General features: G+C 35.7%; 1 protein-coding gene across 1 annotated transcript in view; it reads right to left on the reverse strand.

Annotated features, from left to right (window-relative positions):
* The window catches only part of LOC112914100 (eyes shut homolog), a 1,106,577-nt gene that overhangs the window by 6,610 nt on the left and 1,079,538 nt on the right, over positions 1-20,429 (reverse strand). The window contains 1 exon segment of the mRNA XM_072749029.1: positions 4,454-4,615. Within this exon segment, the coding sequence (XP_072605130.1) occupies positions 4,454-4,615 (162 nt within the window).

Consider the following 20,429-nt stretch of genomic DNA (forward strand, 5'->3'; position numbering starts at 1 on the left):
ATGTAGGTGTGATCCCTGGTTCCATAATTATTTTTTTGTTTCACAGTAACCAGTCTATCAAAGACTGGTTTCTACTGAAACAGATTTAACATTTTGGTTCACTGTAAACCTTCTGATTCTGTCTGCCTCTGCCACCTTAATTAGCTTTACTGTCATCTTTAGCTTGATCTTTTGTTGGAGTCTCCTCACTCTTCCTTTCTAATTGAGTTTAGAATCTATACTGAGGCTAAAATGATCTTTTCAAATGAAGAGATCTGGTCTTTATACTACCCTTTAATGGCATCCACGCATGTTGAAATAAGAGCCTAAAATCCTTAACGTCTCTGCAGGTTCCCAGCCCCTTTCTCTAGCTTTATCTGGAGTGTGTTCTCCTCCTCTTCCTCCACTCACTATTCCAGCAACAGTGCCCTTGTTCTTGTCTCAGAACCTTTATGCATGTTGTTTTCTTTTTCCAGAACACTTCACTCCATTCCACCTCATCTAGGTAACTCCTAGTATCCTTCAGATCTGAAATTAAATGCCACTTCCTCAGAGACGTGTTCTTGATTCCTCAGAGTTGGTCATTTTTTTTCCTATTAGTACTTTAATTGTACCATGTTTCTCTTCTTCACAATATTTCTCTCATTTTATAATTATATAGCCATCTGTGAACAAATCTGAACAAATATGATCCAGCATGTATATGAAGTTGCAGTGAGGCATTCAGAGGAAAAGTAAATGCAACTCTGTATGCCAGGGAAAGAATGCAGCCCTTCAACGTAAGACTATTTCAAGAAGTTACCAAGTTGTTTACATAACAAATCATGGAGATATTTCCCTCAAGACAGCATTTTCCCTTCTCCCTCACATTTAATAGCTAAGAAAAAATTTCTTATCCAAGGAAATTCCTTGGCACATGCTACTCTTCCTTCCTTTTCTTCTTGGACAGTGCCACACTACACCACCTTCCTCCCCAAAATAGTGTCCTTTTCTTCTACTGATCCTTATGGTCCACTTCAGACCGTTATTCTAGGATGATTGGGAGACCTAGGAGTTCTATAATCCACCTATGATTTCCACTTGAAAACTAAGCCCACGCAAAGTATGGTTCTCTTAATCATTTTCCTCATAGAGAATTTCTAATGAATATAATGTCATTACATCTGTGATTATTTGATTAATAGCTGCCTCGTCCACTAGCTTGAAAACTTCATGAGAACAGGGTGTGTGTGTGATTTGGCCCAACAGTTTATCTCTGGCACTTAGCACAGCTCCTGGCACATAATAAGATGCTAAATAAACAATGGTGGAATTAAGAAATCACCTTTGTATAGTTGTGGGGTGAAATGACTCAGAGTATTTCTCAAATACTAGCTTGAAGCTGAAAAGCAAGAAATAAAACATCTTTTTCCTGTAATGATATGCAAGTTTTAAAAAATTCCCAATACGAGGAAGAAATTCACTCTATTTACATATTTTCTAACACGAATAGTATTTTAAGTATAAGATGGAGAGGCATTTGCAAACTTTTAGATTATATAAAAGAAAATCAAATGTGTACTGAATTAACCTAAATTTTTTTGTACCATAATAAGCCAGAACAATGAAACATAATTGATATTAGGTTTTTAAAATGTATACCACTCTGAATATACTTTGTGACCTGTAATGGACACAAATTCACAGGATTATGGAAGAAGTTTCTCTTGCTACTTGTGTCATAGAGTGTCCTTTAGTAAACTGGTACAGTGAAGAGCTACACTGGAATAAAAAGTATCTAAAAAATGATTAGGAAAGCTAAAGCTGTGATCTATAGTATCACTGGTCAAGTTGCCAACTAAGAGCAAAGAGAAGAGCTCTTACCGGGGAAGGCTTATTTTAACACAGCGTTGCTGGTATGTTCTTGTCTTGTGAAGAACTGACCCCCCAAAAAAGGTGTTTTTCTTTTCCCCTTTTGTGTCCCTGGAAGCTAAAATTGCTCTTGTATCTGTATTAGCAGATTTTGTCATGCAAACCTTTTATTTTAGTTGACTAGAATATGGGTCATGGCTGTAGTCATGGGATATGAATACAGATTGGCATTAGGGTAAGTTTATGTTAGAAGTTGACTACTAGTGGACAGTCCTAAGAAACTTGAGCTCATAAATGGAATAAAGCTCATAAATGAATTCACCTTGGCTATTTAGTGCCTTTTTAACCATGTCTAGGGCCCTTCCTTCCTCATCTGTGCTGCCATTGCCATGCATCAAAGCAATCTTTTAGGACCTAACATTTGTGAAGGGACTATAGAAGAAGTACAGTAGGGAAATTTTATATGCTTTTAGCTCCTACATTTATCTTCTATTGTTTGTTTGAATATGCTTTAACATTACATTGTGGATGACTAGGCTTTTTAAAAACAAATTTGTGAGGATTATAACTATCAAGATGAATTCAGGCTGTGATGAATTTGTGCATTAATAACTTTTATGTAGCAGAACACTCACTTTAAGGTATGAAATACTTAAACAGTAAACAGCAATGGATAAACAGGACCTGAGGGCTTATTTCTTTAAAATCTCTTTCCAAACATCAAATATCTAAAATCTATGAGAATAATTTTGAAATTATCATTTTGTTTTAAATTTTATATTATTTAAATTATTAAAATTATTAACCTCCAAAAAGAGATACTTTGTTAATTGAAAATTTGTTTTTTTACATATGATAATCTAGTTGGTTGCTGATATCTAAATTTGTTTTTTACATTGTGTATTAAGTGGGCATTTTTACCAAAAGCTCCACTTAGCAGAGAATTAGCTAGAAGGCTTAATTAATGTTTACATCAGACATAACTCTTAGAGATGGCACAAAGTATGAGAATATCACTTGTATTTTATGCAACCATAAATAAATGAAACATACTTTGCCACTTCATTATACCAATTGAACACTAATAAGTAAGTCAATGCTTTTCATCTGATAAATACCTTTAGGTTAATCTAAGAGAATGTAAAGCTTAGATTTTTAACATTTTAAGGTTTTCATGATTTCCTTACATAAGTGTCAAATGCAGCATCAACCATGACTTGAAACTAATCCATTATCTCTTTCTAAAGTGTTTAAGGCAGAAAAAAGAAAACTCTTGACTGACATAAATTGAAATACAGTGCCATTTAATAACAGGTGTAAGAAAATATGCCCCTGGCTGCCTCTATGTGTTAATGTGTATGAATTTTTTTACATATGTAAACATAAATACATATCTAGTGTACTAGTTAGAAAACTACAGTACAACATTCTTTGCCAGCACAGTTCCAAATCTATCTTGATTTTATACCCTTATCACACAAAGGTTAATCCTGAGTTTTTTAATGAGCAGCATAACTACAGCTGATTGTCTTTTAATGTCTCTTGATTTGTAAGTAGAAATTTTCCATTTGTGTACAATTTTTTTCATTTGGCATTTTCACAGGGAGATTTAATCATGAATTTAAAATGAAATATCAAATCTCAGGAAAATAAATCTCTCCTAAGGTATATTTTGTAGTACAATCATATTAATTTTTTTCTTTGAATTTATCTTTTCTCCTTGAAATTATTTTGAAGGTATTTCACCAGTGCACTGAGATGGAAACACTTGAGTCTAATTCTCTGATAGTTTAATCATTTAGCAGCATATTAAGACACATTCATAAGAGCTACCTTAAATAGTTTATGAAAATCAGGGTACCATTTGTGTTGATTACAGAAAATAGAATAAACTGATTTAATTATTTCCCAATACTAAAATTTCATTTTCTGAGAAACAAGATGAAAGAAAAGCCAAACATAAAATTTATAAATATTTTGCAATAGGAATGTAACTGTAAATGCAAATGTCTTTGTCAAAATTCTGGAAAAAGATACATGAAAATGGAAATCAACAGTAAAGTAATAAAAACTCAACGTTTTTAAAACTGCAGCATACTACACAGATATTTTTATTCCATATTGTTTTGTGATAATTGTGCTACTTTTATAGTTAAAAAATATTTTTAAAACTTATTTTGGAATGTGAATCCTAGGTTTAGTATTTAGATAACAAAATAACTTAAAATATTTGGAGCTATAAATGTGGACAGATTTACGGAAATATATCAATCATGCCTTCCTTTATGTTTTATATACATATTTTGTTCCTTTTGACATAGGACTATTATGCTCAGCTTCAACATCTTTTCTGATGGGATTGTTATACAGTTGATAATGTACTATATTTGGATTTTGCTAATTTTAATTTTAACACAACTCTTGCTATTTTATTAAAATTTATACTTAGAGAGTCAGTTCATTAACATACACTTTGATAACAGAACATACAAGTATCAAACATTTACATATTTTATAGGCTAGGTGACTTAAAAAAATAAAAATACTTCATTATACATTACTTAATAGACTATTGGGAATTCATTAGGATTCCCGCCCCCCCCAAACATGCTACCAACTTTACCTGATTGTGCTTTTAAGTGTTGTGCAACATAAAATAAGATGCCATCTTCGGAAAGTGGCTGAAACTGCAATTGAATATGTGTGTTTTTTCGAATACGGAAGGAAGCAAAAGACATCCAGGATAATTCATGGCTTCTGAAAGATGGATCACTTATAGATAAAGCTAACAAAACAAAAACATGAGTTAAAAAAAAACTAGTATTGCTCATAAATACCAGTAAAGTTAAATAATTTTATCATTTACGGATTTACCTTATCTTCAAAGAGTTGCTCCTTGCTAAATTCATTGAACTATGGTATTCATTATAAGACATTTAAACAGTATGGAAGAAAGTAAAGTAAAACAATGAAATTCCATTGTTCTGTCTCCTCTAACCATTGTTAGCACTTTATTGAACATGTAGCCAGACTTTACTTTCTGATGCACATATACTTGATGTGTGTGTATATCTAGTACTTGGTTTATTTCACATAAAAGAAACCATATTATATACAAACTATGCATAATACATTTACAATACATTTACAATACATTTACAATACATTCCTCTGTCTCTGCCCCTCTCTCTCCGGGTCTCTCATGAATAAATAAATAAAATCTTAAAAAAAAAATCCTTAGAGAAGTTTTAGATTTACAGGAAAACTGAGCAGAAAGTACAGTTGTTTCCATATACTTCCCTGCCCCTAACTCCATATTTATATAAATATATATATGACCTTTTCACTATCAACATTCTGCTACAGAGTTGTACCGTGTACAATTGATGAACCTATATTGACATATCATTATCCAAAGTCCATGGCTTACATTAAGGGTAATTTTCATTGTACATTCTATGTATTGTGACAAATGTATAATGACACGTATCTACCATTGCAGTATCATACAGAATAGTTTTACTCTCCTAAAAGTCCTCTGTGCCTCACCCATTTGTCCTTCCTTTTTCCTCCCCAAACCTTGGTAATTACCAATATTTTTACTGTCTTCATAGTTTTGCCTTTTCCAGTATGTCATATAGTTGGAATCATATAGCATGTAGCCCTTTTAGTTTGGCTTTTCTTCAGTTAGTAAAATGCTTTTTAAGGTTCCTCCATGTATTCATGTCTCATTTCTTCATAGCTCAATTAATAGACCATTGGATGGATGTACCACGGCTAATTGATTGATTTATCTACTGAAAGATATCCTGGTTGCTTCCTAGTTTTGGCAATTAAGAAGCAAGATGTCCTAAACATCTTTCCAAATTTCCAATTCTCTTCCAAAGTGGCTATACCATTTCACATTCCCATCAGCAATGAAAAAGAGTTCCTGCTGCTCTATACCCTGGTCAGCATTTGGTGGTGTCAGTGTTTTGGATTTTAGCCTAAAATGGTGTGTAGTGGTATGATATGTTAGATGTTGATATGTCCTAAAGAGAAATATCTGGGTGTGTGCATGTAGAGTCAAGGAAAATGATATTTGAATTAAGACCCCACAGAAGTGAATAAATGACCATCCACAAAGGTGAATGCAAGGCCCATGAGGTGGGAAGTTTCTTTCCATGAACAAGGTCCAGGAAGAAGGGCAGTGTGACTGGAGGGGCAATAAAAAAAGTGGAGAGTTTTAAGAGAGGTCAGAGAGATTATGAGGCCAGATCACGTTGTCAAGAATTGTGATGTATTTGAGATTTTACCCACTGGTAAGGTAATAAGAGACTGCCACATTTCATAGATAATTACAGAAAACATGAAATACCTGGGTCAGAGACAAAGGACAGTTTATTACTCATAGCAAGTAACAAGAGTTACCATAAATTGTCAGTTTCAGGAACCCCTATTCTCTTACAAAAATGTGAGAGAACCAAGTGATTACTGTGTGTTGCTTAGAGAGGAAATCTTGAGTTTAGAGGTCTAAGTCTTTTTTAATGGACAGGGAGCATGCCTGCTCTTGCTCTGAAGGAAGACATTATTTCTGTCTTCTAAAGCAGGAAACAAACTGGCTCTGTGCTTCAAAGTTAATTATCAGTGGTGAGATGGGTCTACATTGTGTATTCTTCATGTGCACAGAATCATTTTATGCAAAGATTTGTGGTATTTCTGTAGTTCTGCAAAGATTAAGTGATTTGAGCCTGGCCATGCAGAAACATCAGATGGATCTGAGTGGAAGGTCATCCTACAGAATACTGTCAAGGATATGGAGAACAGGTAAAATAGAGAAACTGTTCCAGACTGAAGGAATCTGAAGAGACAGGACAACCAAATGCAACATACATCCCTGGAGGGCATCCTGGTTCTAAATGAATAAACACATGTTGGGGCAGTTGAAGACATCTGAATCTGGTCTGTGAGTTGGATGGTACTGTTGTACCAATACTAATTTCCTTATCTGGAGGTTTGTGTGCTGATTATATAAGAGAATAGCCTTTCGTTTGGGGAAAATAACCACAAGGATGTTTAAGAATGATGGGGCATCACATCTTTAGATTGCTCTTAAATGGTTCAGAAAAAGACTAATAATGGCAAATGGTGTGTGTGTGTGTGACAATGAAGAAAATGAAATGATACAGTTGGGGAGAGTATGGGAGAAGGAGATATAGGAATGCTTTTTATTACAGCAACTTTTCTATAAATTTAGAATTATTTTAAAGTAATTATTAAAAATTATTTTCCTTACTGTTTTTATTATACACCCCTTTTAATATGCACTTTCAACACTTAAACTACCTTTGTGTTTTTTGAACAAAATGATTTTTTAAGCATCTCAAAAATAAGCTCAGATACAGCAACTAAAAAACCAAACCAAACCAAAACTCTCAAAGCTGAAGATTAAACTGATCATCATAAGATCTAGTGCTACCTATTACTGATAGGGGTGATTAGCTTGTTTTTCCTCTGAATTATAGCTTTGCAAAAATCTGTAAATGTTTATATAATATCATTCTCCTGGTATTTATTGAGGCTTGTCTTATGGCCTAGAACATAGATAATATTTGTAAATGTTTCATATGTTTTTAACAAGAATGTGTATCAGGAAGTGCTGTGTTCTTTATGTTCCTATAGCTAAGAGCTATAGGAATCTTCATGAATTTGGGAAAAGTCTAGATTTTTCAGTGACACTACTAAGTTTTTCCAACAGCGAGTCATCTTACCAGGTTAATTAAGAAGGAAACACCAACACCCCTCTTCTTGGATAAATAATCTACTGGGTTCTGGCCAACAGCTTCAGGGATGGTCAGTGTAAGGAGCAGTTACAGAAGGGATAGTTTTTTGAGAGGAATAATAGCTAATGATTCAAGTGATTTTCCAAATTATACACACTTCAATCATGGCCATCACTTTTATGACCTTTTTAATTATAAATAGGATTCTCTGAGAAATTAGTAATATTAATATTTACCACTGTTTAACAACTGTGTCATTGATTGGCACCAGACTAGCGCAAGTTGGTAAAAAAGAAAGTAGAATGGGCTAGAGAAGTAAGAATCCTTGGATTGCAATGATGCACCATCTAATTTAGGGAATCCCTAGATTTCTAAAACGAGCCATATTTTAGTTTTAAAGAAACTACCAAGCTATTTTCTAGACTGGCTGTACAAGTTTACATCTAATTTCTCTACATTCTCACCACCAGCATTTGATATTATCTCTATTTTTTTAAGTTTTAGCTTTTCCAGTAGGTGTATAGTGGTATCTCATTGTCCATAAACTCTTTTTAGATTAGTGGGTATATGTGAAGTTTTTTGTTTTCTGCCTTGAGGCCTTAGTAGAAGCAGACAATCAGAAAAGTCAAATCTCATTGCAGAGTGATTCAAATAACCTCTAACTCAATACTTTGCTAATAAACACATTTATGCTCACAGATTCTCTGCAAATAATCTTTAAATAATTTTAAAATATTGACTCCCAGAGGAAGAAAAGAATGTACAAAATTAAAACAATATTAAGCCAATCTAGAATTACCAGTTTAATCAAATTATTGCATATTCTTTTAAAAATGAATTATTTTTATCCTCTTGTTTGGAAGTAATTTTTAATTTATAAAAAATTGAAAAAATAAAATTACTCCAAAGAGTATTGTACCCATATTTGTCTTGCTAGTCTTAAACCCCTTTACTGAGCTCTATCTAGCTATTTATATATTTTTTTTCTGAACCATTTGAAGATAAGTTCCATACATCATGGTTCTTTGCACCTAACAACTTATAGATATTCTCTTTATATAAAACCACAGTACAGTTATTACTAAATGTAATGCTAATACTATATTTTTGTCTGACATTCATATTCCAGTATTTTTAGTTGACTAAACATCCTTTACAATATTTTCCCCTGGAGTGTGAAATTACATCTAAACTGAGATGTTGCACTGAGTTTTCATTTTTATTTTTTTTAAGATTTTATTTATTTTTTTTTTGAGAAAGAGAGAGAGCATGAGCATGGGGAGGGGCAGAGGAAAAGGGACAAGCAGACTCCCTGCTGAGCAGGAAGCCCAAATTGGGGCTCAATCCCAGGACCCTGAGATCATGACCTCAGCCAAAGTCAGACACCTAACTGACTGAGCCACCCAAGCACCCTATCATGTCTCTTTAAAGGTCTTTTAACCTAGAACATTCCACAGCCTTTCATTGTCTTTATGACCTTGACATTTTTTGAGATTTAAATTCAAGTTAGCTAACATAGAATACATTATTGGTTTCAAGTGTAGAATTTAGTGATTCATCACTTACATAAAACGCCCAGTGCTTATCCCGAGTGCCCTCCTTAATGCCCATCACCCATTTCGCCCATCCTCAATGCCCTCCCCTCCAGCAACACTCACTTTTTTCTCTATTAGAGAAAAGTTAAGAGTCTCTTATGGTTTGCCTCCCTCTCTGTTTTTATCTTATTTTATTTTTTCCTTCCCTTTCCATACGTTCATCTGTTTTGTTTCTTAAATTTCACATATGAGTAAAATCAAATATGTAACTTTCTCTGACTGACTTATTTTGCTTAGCATAATACCCTCTAGTTTCTATCCACATTGTTGCAAATGGCAGGATTTTGTTCTCTTTGATGTCTGAGTTCATTTTTGCTTTGTTTCCCTTGCCTCTGGAGATGTGTCTGATAAGAAATTGCTATGGCCAAGGTCAAAGAAGTTACTGCCTATTTTCTCCTTAGGATTTTGATGCTTTCCTGTCTTACATTTTGGTCTTTCATCCATTTTGAATTTATTTTTGTGTATAGTGTAAGAAGGTGACCCTGTTTTGTTCTGCATGTTGCTGTCCAGTTGTCCCAACACTGTTGAAGAGGCTTTTTTCCATTGAATATCTTTCCTGCTTTGTCAAAGATTAGTTGACCATATAGTTGTGGGTCCTTTTCTGGGTTCTCTGTTCTGTTGCTTTGATCTATTTGTCTGTTTTTGTGCCAGCACCATACTGTTTTGATGATTATAGCCTTGTAATACAGCTTGAAGTCCAGAATTGTGATGCCTCCAGCTTTGGTTTTCTTTTTCAACACGACTTTGGCTATTCAGCATCTTTTCTGGATCCATACAAATTTTAGGATTGTTTGTTCTAGTTCTGTGAAAAATGCTGGTGTTATTTTGATCAGGATTGCATTGAATGTATAGATTGCTTTTGGTAGTATAAACGTTTTTATTTGCACTTCCAATCCATGAGCATTTATTTCTTTGTGTGACCTTCAATTTCTTTCATAAGTGTTCTATAGTTTTCAGCATGCAGATCTTTTACCTCTTTGGTTAGGTTTATTCCTAGGTATCCTACAGTTCTTGGTGTAATTGTAAGTGGGATCGATTCATTGATTTCTCTTTCTGCGGCTTCATTAATGATGTATAGAAATGCAACAGATTTTCTATACGTTAATTTTATATCCTGAGACTTTGCTGAATTCCTGTGTCAGTTCTAGCAATTTTTTTGGTGAGGTCTTTTGGGTTTTCTGCATAGAGTATTATGTCATCTGCAAAGAGTGTGTTTGACTTTTTCGTTGCCAATTTGGATACCTTTTATTCTTTTTGTTGTCTGATTGCTGAGGCTAGGACTTCCAGTACTGTGTTGAACAATGGTGGTGAGAGTGGACATCCCTGTTATGTTCTTGACCTTAGGGGAAAAGCTCACAGTTTTTTCCCATTGAGGATGATGATCTGTGGGTCTTTCATTTATAGCCTCTATGATGTTGATGTATGCTCCTTCTATCCCTACTTTCTTGAGGGTCTTTTTGCAAATAAGGATGCTGTATTTTGTCAAATGCTTCTTAAGCAACAGTTGGGAGATCATATGGTTTTTTATCCTTTCTTTTATTAATGTGGTGTATCATGTAGATTGCAAGTATTGAACCACTCCTGCAGCCCAGGAATAAATCTCACTTAATCATGGTGAATTATCCTCTTAATGTAATGTTGGATTCAATTAGCTAGTATCTTGTGGAGAATTTTTGCATTCATATTCATCAGGGATATTGGTTTGCAATTCTTTTTAGTGGGGTCTTTGTCTGGTTTTGGAATCAAGGTAATGTTGGCCTTGTAGAAGAATTTGGAAGTTTTCAGAATTTGATAGAATCAAAGTTTGATAGAATTCCATGGGAAGCCATTGGGGACTGGACTCTCGTTTGACAGCAGTTTTATTTATTATTGTTTGATTCAATTTCTTTGCTAGTTATGGGTCTGTTCAAATTTTCTACATCTTCTTATTAGGTGTTAGATGTGATCTCTCTTCTTTCATTTGTGATTTTATTTATTTGGATCCTTTCTCTTTTCGATAAGTCTGGCTAAGGGTTTATCAATTTTGTTAATTCTGTCAAAGAACCAGCTGTTAGTTTCATTGATCTGTTCTATTTTTTTTTATTTGTATATCATTTATTTCTGCTTTAATCTTAATTAATTTCCCTTCTTGGGCTGGTCTTAGGCTTTATTTGCTGTTCTTTTTCCAGCTCCTTTAGGTGTAAGGTTAAGTCATGTATTTGAGACTTTTCTTGCTTTTTAAGAAGGCCTGTATTGCTATATACTTCCCTCTTTTGACCACCTTTGCTGCATCTAAAAGGTTCTGAACTGTCATGTTTCCATTTTCATTTTTTTCCATGTATTTTTAAATTTCTTCTTTAATTTTCTGGTTAACCCATTCATTCTTTAGTAGGATCTTCTTTAACTTCCATGTGTTTGTGGTCTTTTCAAATTTTTTCTTGTGATTGACTTCAAGTGTTGTGGTCTGAAAACATGCATGGTATGATCTCAGTTTTTTTGTACTGGTTGAGGTGATTTGTAACTCAGTATGTGATCAGTTCTGGAGAATGTTTCATGTTCACTCAAAAAAGAATGTATATTCTGCTGCTTTAGGATAAAATACTCAATATTTTACATTTGATACTCAATCAATTTGATACTCAAATACTCAAATGTTAAGTACATTTGATCCAATGTGTTATTCAAAGCCATTGTTGCCTTGTTAATATCCTGCTTAGATTATCTGTCCATGCTGTGAGTGGTGTGTTAAAGTCCCCTACTACTATGGTATTATTATCAATGAGTTCTTTAAAAGTTTGTTATTAATGGATTTTTATATTTGGCTGCTCCCAAGTTGAGGGTGTAAATATTTACAATTGTTGGATCTTCTTGGATAGATCCTTTATTATGATATGGTGCCCGTTTTAAAAATCTCTTATTACAGTCTTTGGTTTAAAATCTAGTTTGTCTGATATAAGTATGGCTACTCAAGTTTTCTTTTGATGTCCATTAGCATGATAGATGGTTTTCCACCCCTTCACTTTCAATCTGGAGGTGTCTATGGGTCTAAAACGAGTCTCTTGTAAACAGGGTCTTGTTTTTTAATCCATTCTGATACCCTGTGTCTTTTGATTGGAGCATTTAGTCCAGAGTAATTATTGATAGATACGAATTTAGTGCCACCGTATTACCTATAAAATTGTTGTTCCTGTAGATTGTCTCTGTTCCTTTCATAGTCTTTGTTGCTTTTGGTCTCTTGCTCTCAAAGGGTCCCCTTTAATTTTTCTTGCAGAGCTGGTTTAGTGTTCATAAACTTAGTTTTTGCTTGTTTTGTAAACTCTTTATCTCTCCTTCCATTCTGAATGACAGCCTTGCTGGATAAAGTATTCTTAGTTGCATATTATTTCCATTTAGCACATTGAGTATATCATGCCACTTTCTTCTGACCAGTCAAGTTTCTGTGGACAGCTCTGCTGCCAACCTTATGTGTCTACCCTTGTTAGGTTAAGGACCTTTTGTCCCTAGCTGCTTTCAGAATTCTTTTTTTATCTTTGTATTTTGCAAATTTCACTATGATATGTCTTGGTGCTGATCTGTTTTTGTTTATTTTGAGGGGAGTTCTCTGTGCTTCTTGTACTTAAATGCCTGTTTCCTTCACCAGATTAGAGAGGCTCTCAGCTATATTTTATTCAAATACATCTTCTGTCCCCTTACCTGCTCTTCTTCTGGGATTCCTATGGTAAACAGATATTATTGTACTTTGTGTAATCGCTGAGTTCCCTAAGTCTATATTCATGATCTAATAATTTTCTTTCCTTCTTTTTAGCTTTATTATTTCCCATAATTTTATTTTCGATATTACCTATTCATTGCTCTGCTTCTTCCATCCTTGTCGTAATTCCATCCAGTCAGTTTTGCATCTCAGCTATAGCACTTGTTATTTCAGCCTGAGTCGTTTTTAGGTCTTTTATCTCTGTAGCCAGGGTTTCTCTCGTGTCTTCTATGCTTTTTTGCACCCCAGCTAGTATTCTTATGACTGCCCTAAATTCATGTTCAGATATATTGTTTATATCTATTTAAGCAAATACCTGGATGTGATTTCTTCTTAATCTTTCTTTTGGGGAGAATTCCTCCATCTTGTCATTATGTCTAGGTTTCTGTCTTTTGAGTGTTATGAAAGCTTGTTATGTTTCCTGTTCTTGAGAATAATACAATATTAAGTAGGAGTTATAACACTATCCAGGACCTGGTGCTTCAGGAAGTGTTCCTGGTGTATGCGTGTGCACCATGCTGTTGTGTTTTGGCTGCTCTTTCCCACAAGTCAGTCCTCTGCAGAGTTCCTTCTGGCTCACAGTGATAAGTGTTTGGACCTTTAACTAGGTATGCTTAAGATAAAGCTGATTTTAAGTCCCCCAAAAGACAACGCCCCCATAACCAAAAAACCGGATCCAAGAAGAAAGGAAAAGCAATAAGCAAGCAAGCAAACTATCAGCCTGATTCCAAAGGGGGAAACACACACACACACACACACACACACACACACACACACAGAAAAAAATTAAAAAAAAAAAGGAAAGCCTGGTCCTAGTTTCACCAGAACTGAAGCTGACACTTTGGAGCACTACAGTATCAGTAGACTTGGTAAAGATCGGGGCCTCTGTTGGTCTTCTGAGGGAGAGGTTGCTTCACTGCTTCACAGTCACACCTACACTAGTAAAGATGACCCAGCTGGGAGTCAGGGGGGTGGAGTTTGGTGTGACTCCAGCCTCCACTGGAGGTGCTTTGTTTCTCTCTGAAGTCCAACCATGCTGGTGTGCTGGGATAGGGGTGAGGAGGGAGTGGTGGGTGGAGGATGGCATCACCCCACCTCTTGTCCCTGGGAAGGGGAACCTGTGGCCACCACTATTCAAGAGGCCTTCATGGAAAAGTGAACAAATCTCCCCTCCTGTGTTCCAGGCTTTTTTTCAGATCCCTGCCCTCAACCTGTCTGTGACTGGGCCTTTAGCATACCCGGCAATATAGTTCTCCAGTGTTTTCTCTGGCCAGTGGCTGAGATTCAAAACTCCAAATCTTAAAGGACCCAGCAAGGTATGGGCCTGTTCTTCAACCCCAGAGGACAGCCTCATTGTTCTGTCCCAGAAAAGTAGTCATCACCTGTGTAGGTTCCAAGAGTCTATAGTGAAAAGCTGTAACCATTTATAAGCCCTCTTATGTGCACCTCTTTCCACTGCTGTTGAATGGCCACTCAATAGTGCCATGGAGAGGCAATATACCCTCTTCCAAATGTGCTCCATTTAGGGGAATGTTCTCTCCCAGTGTGATCCAGGGAATCCCGACACCATGGAGTCTTGCACAAACCTTACACACTGCTGTCCCACTCTCTCCCTCTCCTCCTGATTCCTCTCCATGAAAAGTGCTTCTTCCCCTGCATGGCACTGTAGCTTTCCTCTCCCCCAATTCACATCTCCAAACCCTGCATCTTCAATGTTCTCTGTCCAATTGTGCAGATTGTTTTCTTAATCCTCAGATTATTTTTCCTAGTTGTTCAGAATGATTTGATGTTGATCTAGCTATGTTTGAGGGACAAGGAAAGCCCAGGGTCTCTCTACTATTCCACCATTTTTACTTCTCCCTATGACCTTGACATTTTTGAATATTTTCCTCCTCTTATTTTTTTAAAAGACTTATTTATTTATTTAAGAGAGAGAGTGAGAGAAAGACAGAGAAAGAGAAAGAGCACTCGCATGGGGAGAGGGGCAAAGGGAGAGGGAGAGAATCTCCCCCTGAGCAGGGAGCCTGACATGGGTCTCGATCCCATGACCCTGAGATCATGACCTGAGCTGAAACCAAGAGTCAGATACTCAACTGACTGGTCATGCAGGTACTCTCTCTGTTTTTTTGAAATGAATCATTTTGGGTCTGACTGATTACTTAATAATTAGATTCAGGTTATGCATTCTTGGCTGAAATAATTCATAGATGATGATGGATTTTTCTCAGGGTATATCACATATGGAGGCACATGATATCTATCTGTCCCTCATTGGTGAAGTTAACTTTGATCACCTTGGTCAAGGTGTTGACTGATTTTTTTCTACCATATAATATTCCATTGTATAATTGTGGCTTTATTTTTTCTTGCAATTCATATGTAGTGTGGGGAGATAGTGTAAGACCATGTATATCTGCTATTCATCAAAACTACCCCCTAGATTTAATATCCCCTGATGATTCTAGCCTGAGTACGTCTTTACTTGGATGCAAAATTATAGTTTTGCAGCCCTACCAGTCTCTCCACAATTATGGCCTGGATACTGTAGCTTCTCAACTGACCTCTAGAATTCTCAAAGAGGCATGATGGTCCATTTGTTGTTGTTTACTTGGTGTCTGTTGTGAGAGGGAGAGTTTGTAACTTCCTATTCTGCCATCTTATTAACCTACATCTCTGCTTTTAATTTTTTTTTAATTTTTATTTATTTATGATAGTCACACACACACAGAGAGAGAGAGAGAGAGGCAGAGAGAGAAGCAGGCTCCATGCACCGGGAGCCCGACGTGGGATTCGATCCCGGGTCTCCAGGATCGCGCCCTGGGCCAAAGGCAGGCGCCAAACCGCTGCGCCACCCAGGGATCCCACATCTCTGCTTTTAATACATAAACTTCCTTTAAAACCTAAAGCTCTGCAAAACTCCCCTCATTTATTAAAAATTTTATCACCTCTCTATCTTGGATGTAGCAACTTCATTTTTAAAATTTTGCTTTATTTTTTAAATTTTTATTTATTTGAGAGAGAGAGAGAGAGAGAGAGAGCGAGCGCACAAGCAGGGAGAGGGGCAGAAGCAGAAGGAGAGGGAGAAGCAGACTCCCCACTGAGCAGGGAGCCTGACATGGGCCTAAATCCTAGGACCTTCAGACCATGACCTGAGCCAAAGGCAGAATCTTAACTGACTAAGCCTTATAGGTGCCGCCTCCTTTTTAAAAACATACCTCTAATCACTTTAAATTGAATAAGTCCCATTGAACGTTATTTTACTACAAAATGTTTCTGTTCTTAGTGGTGACCTCAAGATTTCTAAGATACATTAATTCCCAGGACACTTTAGCATGATGCTCTCAGAGCATAGTTTACCTAGTAAATAGATAGTTCTCAATCTCCGTATCCTATAAGCCTATGAAGTTAAAACAGATGTTCCTCACTGATTTACATCTGCTGTGTTCTCTGCAAATAGATTCAGGGCTCTCCACATTATACTTTCAATTTCATTATGTTTAATGCAAAATATTTTGATTTTAGCCACAGTTTTTCTACTGTACCATAGCTATGTTCTATTCAGTTAGTAAAGACAACAAAATAAAAATAATTTAAGACTTTTTATAGTATTTATTAATCTATTATTTACCTTTTAGGTCTATGGGTAAGTGCATATGACTTCAGTGTAGCTTCTTAACTTGTTATAATCTAATGGATAGAGGTTACTTTTTTTCCATCCTTAACTATGTGAAATCTTAAGTATTTACCTGTCCATCTCAACTTAAGCAGCTGGACAAATTTTAGGTTAATTATACACCTTGTTATTATAGCAAAAATGGAAACTAAACATCCTTTCTCTTTGCTGGATCATTACTAGAGTCTTATGGGAGTGGTGTGAATGAGCAATTGAACCTGTTGGCTAATTGCTAACAGAAGGAATGGTTAAGTATCAATTACTAAAAAAGTAAAATCATTCCTTTAGGCAGACTTTCTTTAGCACCCATATGGATAATGCTGAATAACACTATTTAATTGTTTAACTCATTTAGTTATTTGAATGGCGATTTGGTTCTAAATGATCTTTGGAGGCCCATTAAGATGGAGTGTTGCTTAGAAATTAAGTATTCTATAAAAATCACAAGATTGTTTTATGATACTTAGCGACATCTGGTGATTCTTGCTATCAAAATCTTCTAGGACAAGGTGTTCTACTCCCTGTTTTTTGGAGAATTTGGGGGTTTGAATTGATGCCTAGCTAAACTTTAATTTTCACATGAAATCACCAGCTTTGTCACTTAAATCTGAAAACTAAAGCATGTAAATGAAATAAAGCATGTAATAACATATAATTCAATTAATAACCAGGATACCTAGACTCTTTACAGGGATCTTAATTTTTAATTTTTTGCTTTGCCTTGACTATCAAAAACTTTGCTGATATAATTTACATTTAAAAGCAATGGTTTAGGGGCACCTGAGTGGCTCAGTCAGTTAAGTCTCTGCCTTTGACTCAGGTCATGATCTCGGGGTCTTGGGATTGAGCCCTGCATCAGGCTTCCTGCTCAATAGGGAGTCTGCTTCTCTCTCTCCCTTTGCCCCTCCCACTGTTTGTTCTCTGTCTCTCTCTCAAGTAAATAGATAAAATGTTTAAAAAATAAAAAGCAATGGTTTAAAGAAAATGTTAAATAATATTTTTAAGGATTAGTATTATCCCAGAAACATGCCACATCATTAGAATTCTTTATTCATGTAGCTTTGGCATAATTATCTATATGGAAATATAAATTTATATTATACCCTTAGCCTTTATTGTGTCAGTATGATAAATGCCCATATACATAATGTCTCTTCATTTTCTTTTTTTTTTTTTTAAGATTTTATCTATTTATTCTTGAGACACACACACACACACACACAGGGAGAGAGAGAGAGAGAGAGAGAGAGAGAGAGAGGCAGAGACATAGGCAGAGGGAGAAGCAGGCTCTATGCAGGGAGCCTGATGTGGGACTCAATCCCAAGTCTCCAGGATCACGCCCTGGGCTAAAGGCAGGAGCTAAACCACTGAGCCACCAGGGATCCCCTGTCTCTTCATTTTCTAGAAAATTGTCATCAAATATATATATTGCTGTTTAATTTTTTTTAAAAATTGGAGCTTGTTCAATATGTTTTATATTAGGACACAATTCTTTGTCCTTAATGTGATGACTTACCGGTATGCTTTCTTTTATTAGGCAATAATTGAGTAGCAACCTTTGTGTTTTATGTTTTGAATTCCAGGAAATCTAAAGTTAGTTTTACATTCAGTTGCATACCATATTTTAGACTTTAGTTTTGTCTTGTGTTGCTCGGCGTTTTCTTTTTGTCCCTCTGCATATCAATTATCCCCTCTCTTCCCTCTTTTCTCTTTCTTTTCTTTCCGTGAGAGGACAGATTTTATATTTCTACCACTATCTTGACTACTTTTCAAATATATATACACATATATATATATAAATTTTTTTAAAATTTTTTATTTATTTATGATAGTCACAGAGAGAGAGAGAGAGGCAGAGACACAGGCGGAGGGAGAAGCAGGCTCCATGCACCGGGAGCCTGATGTGGGATTCGATCCCGGGTCTCCAGGATCGCGCCCTGGGCCAAAGGCAGGCGCCAAACCGCTGCGCCACCCAGGGATCCCATATATATATATATATATATATATTTTTTTTTTACTGTGAGCTCTTTCTTATGCTACTTGGAGTGTCATAAATAATAAAACAAGCCATTGAATCAGGTAACTTGTGTAGGAAGATTTATGGCTGTTTCAGGAGTCCCAAAGGCTTATTTGAAGGTCTGGGAGACTATATTGATTATATGCATATGCCATCCACATTATAAACCTTGGATAATCGCCATGTACTTCACAAATGTAATTGAGCATCATTGATGTGAAAGGCATACCCTCCAGCTCAGTAAGCATCCCCTGATGACTTTTCAATCCATTGTGCCTTACACTTGTCTCTTCCTTTCTTTCTCAGAGGTATTTTAATAATTTAGACTTTATCTGGCATTCCCTTTTCAGATGAAGAGGTTTACTCAAATTTGCAAGTGCATTCTTCGATTCTTCCGTATGCTTTCCTAGTGGCTCTCATTCTTAGGAAAACTACCTTACCATCCCATTTGAGTCTATCCAAATCTTACCTATTTTTTGATACCTACTTTAATTTCATTGCTTTCTAATGCCTATTCAATCCTTAGTAGCAGGATGTAATGCACATATTGCATCATTGTTTAGCAATTAAAACAGTCAATCCTCTGGGATATTTCTTTCTCTTTTCCCTGAACTGTGATTTCAATTATATATTTTGATTTGATTGTCACAGACTTTTGCCTGGTGTCCAATTAAATTGTTGACTCTTTGAGAGTCTGACAGTGCTTTGATCTCTTCACGTGGCCTGAGTATCTTCTAATAAATATATTTTTTAAACATTTAATAATCAGCCATACTCCTACAGAGAATGAATTTTTTTAAAAAAATACTTTGTTCAGTCATTTTGAAAAGTTTATGTCAACTATGTTGATCATAATGGTGAAATATTTTTAAACATCTTTTATATAATAAAATGACTGTTTTTTTCACACTAGGAGGTTTAAAATATTTTGACTTAAGAATCTATTTAAAACTAACCCATATTTTAAAAATGAAAATGTTCAAAATGTCTATGCGGACTTGGCTTGTATTTTTTTTTTTTTATAATTTTTTTTTAAATTTTTTATTTATTTACGATAGTCACAGAGAGAGAGAGAGAGGCAGAGACACAGGCGGAGGGAGAAGCAGGCTCCATGCACCGGGAGCCCGATGTGGGATTCGATCCCGGGTCTCCAGGATCGCGCCCCGGGCCAAAGGCAGGCGCCAAACCGCTGCGCCACCCAGGGATCCCTACTTGGCTTGTATTTAACACAACTGTAATCTAATACATTTTTCTTCCTCTGTAGGAGGGGCTAAATTACTAATGGAGTTTTTCTTGGGTGCCAGGTACTGTCCTGGACATTTTTTTTTTGTCCTGGACTTTTTACTTCAATGAGATCTCATCATAAACTTTATGAAGCTGTATTAGGAGACTCTTAGCCAATTCCGCCTCTCAGACCATAGGGCTTTCTTGATCATTTGTCATATGATATTCCTTGGTCACTAGAATAACATGGTACAGGAGAGTTTGCTTTTTAAATTTTTTAAACATAAATTATACAGATTTTATCAAAAGAAGAAAATGAAATAATATTTCTTTATATCTTTCATGATCATGAAACTTGTAGTTTGTCACTTTTCAGTATTATTATTGGAAACAGGAGGGAGCCTACCTCTTAGCTCCCCAAATTGGAAGGTAAAGTTTGTGGTTGGATCTTATCACTGTTAATCATTTCAGATTAAAAGGTAGGCAAACCTGCCTCAGGGTGGGGTGGGGAGGCAACGAAGTCCTGTCCATAGAAAGTGACTAAGCAAACTTTTAAAATTAATTAATTAATTAATTAATTGTTTTGCTGCCTTCTTAA

Source organism: Vulpes vulpes, chromosome 1 (assembly GCF_048418805.1).
Source record: "Vulpes vulpes isolate BD-2025 chromosome 1, VulVul3, whole genome shotgun sequence".
Taxonomy (NCBI): domain Eukaryota; kingdom Metazoa; phylum Chordata; class Mammalia; order Carnivora; family Canidae; genus Vulpes; species Vulpes vulpes.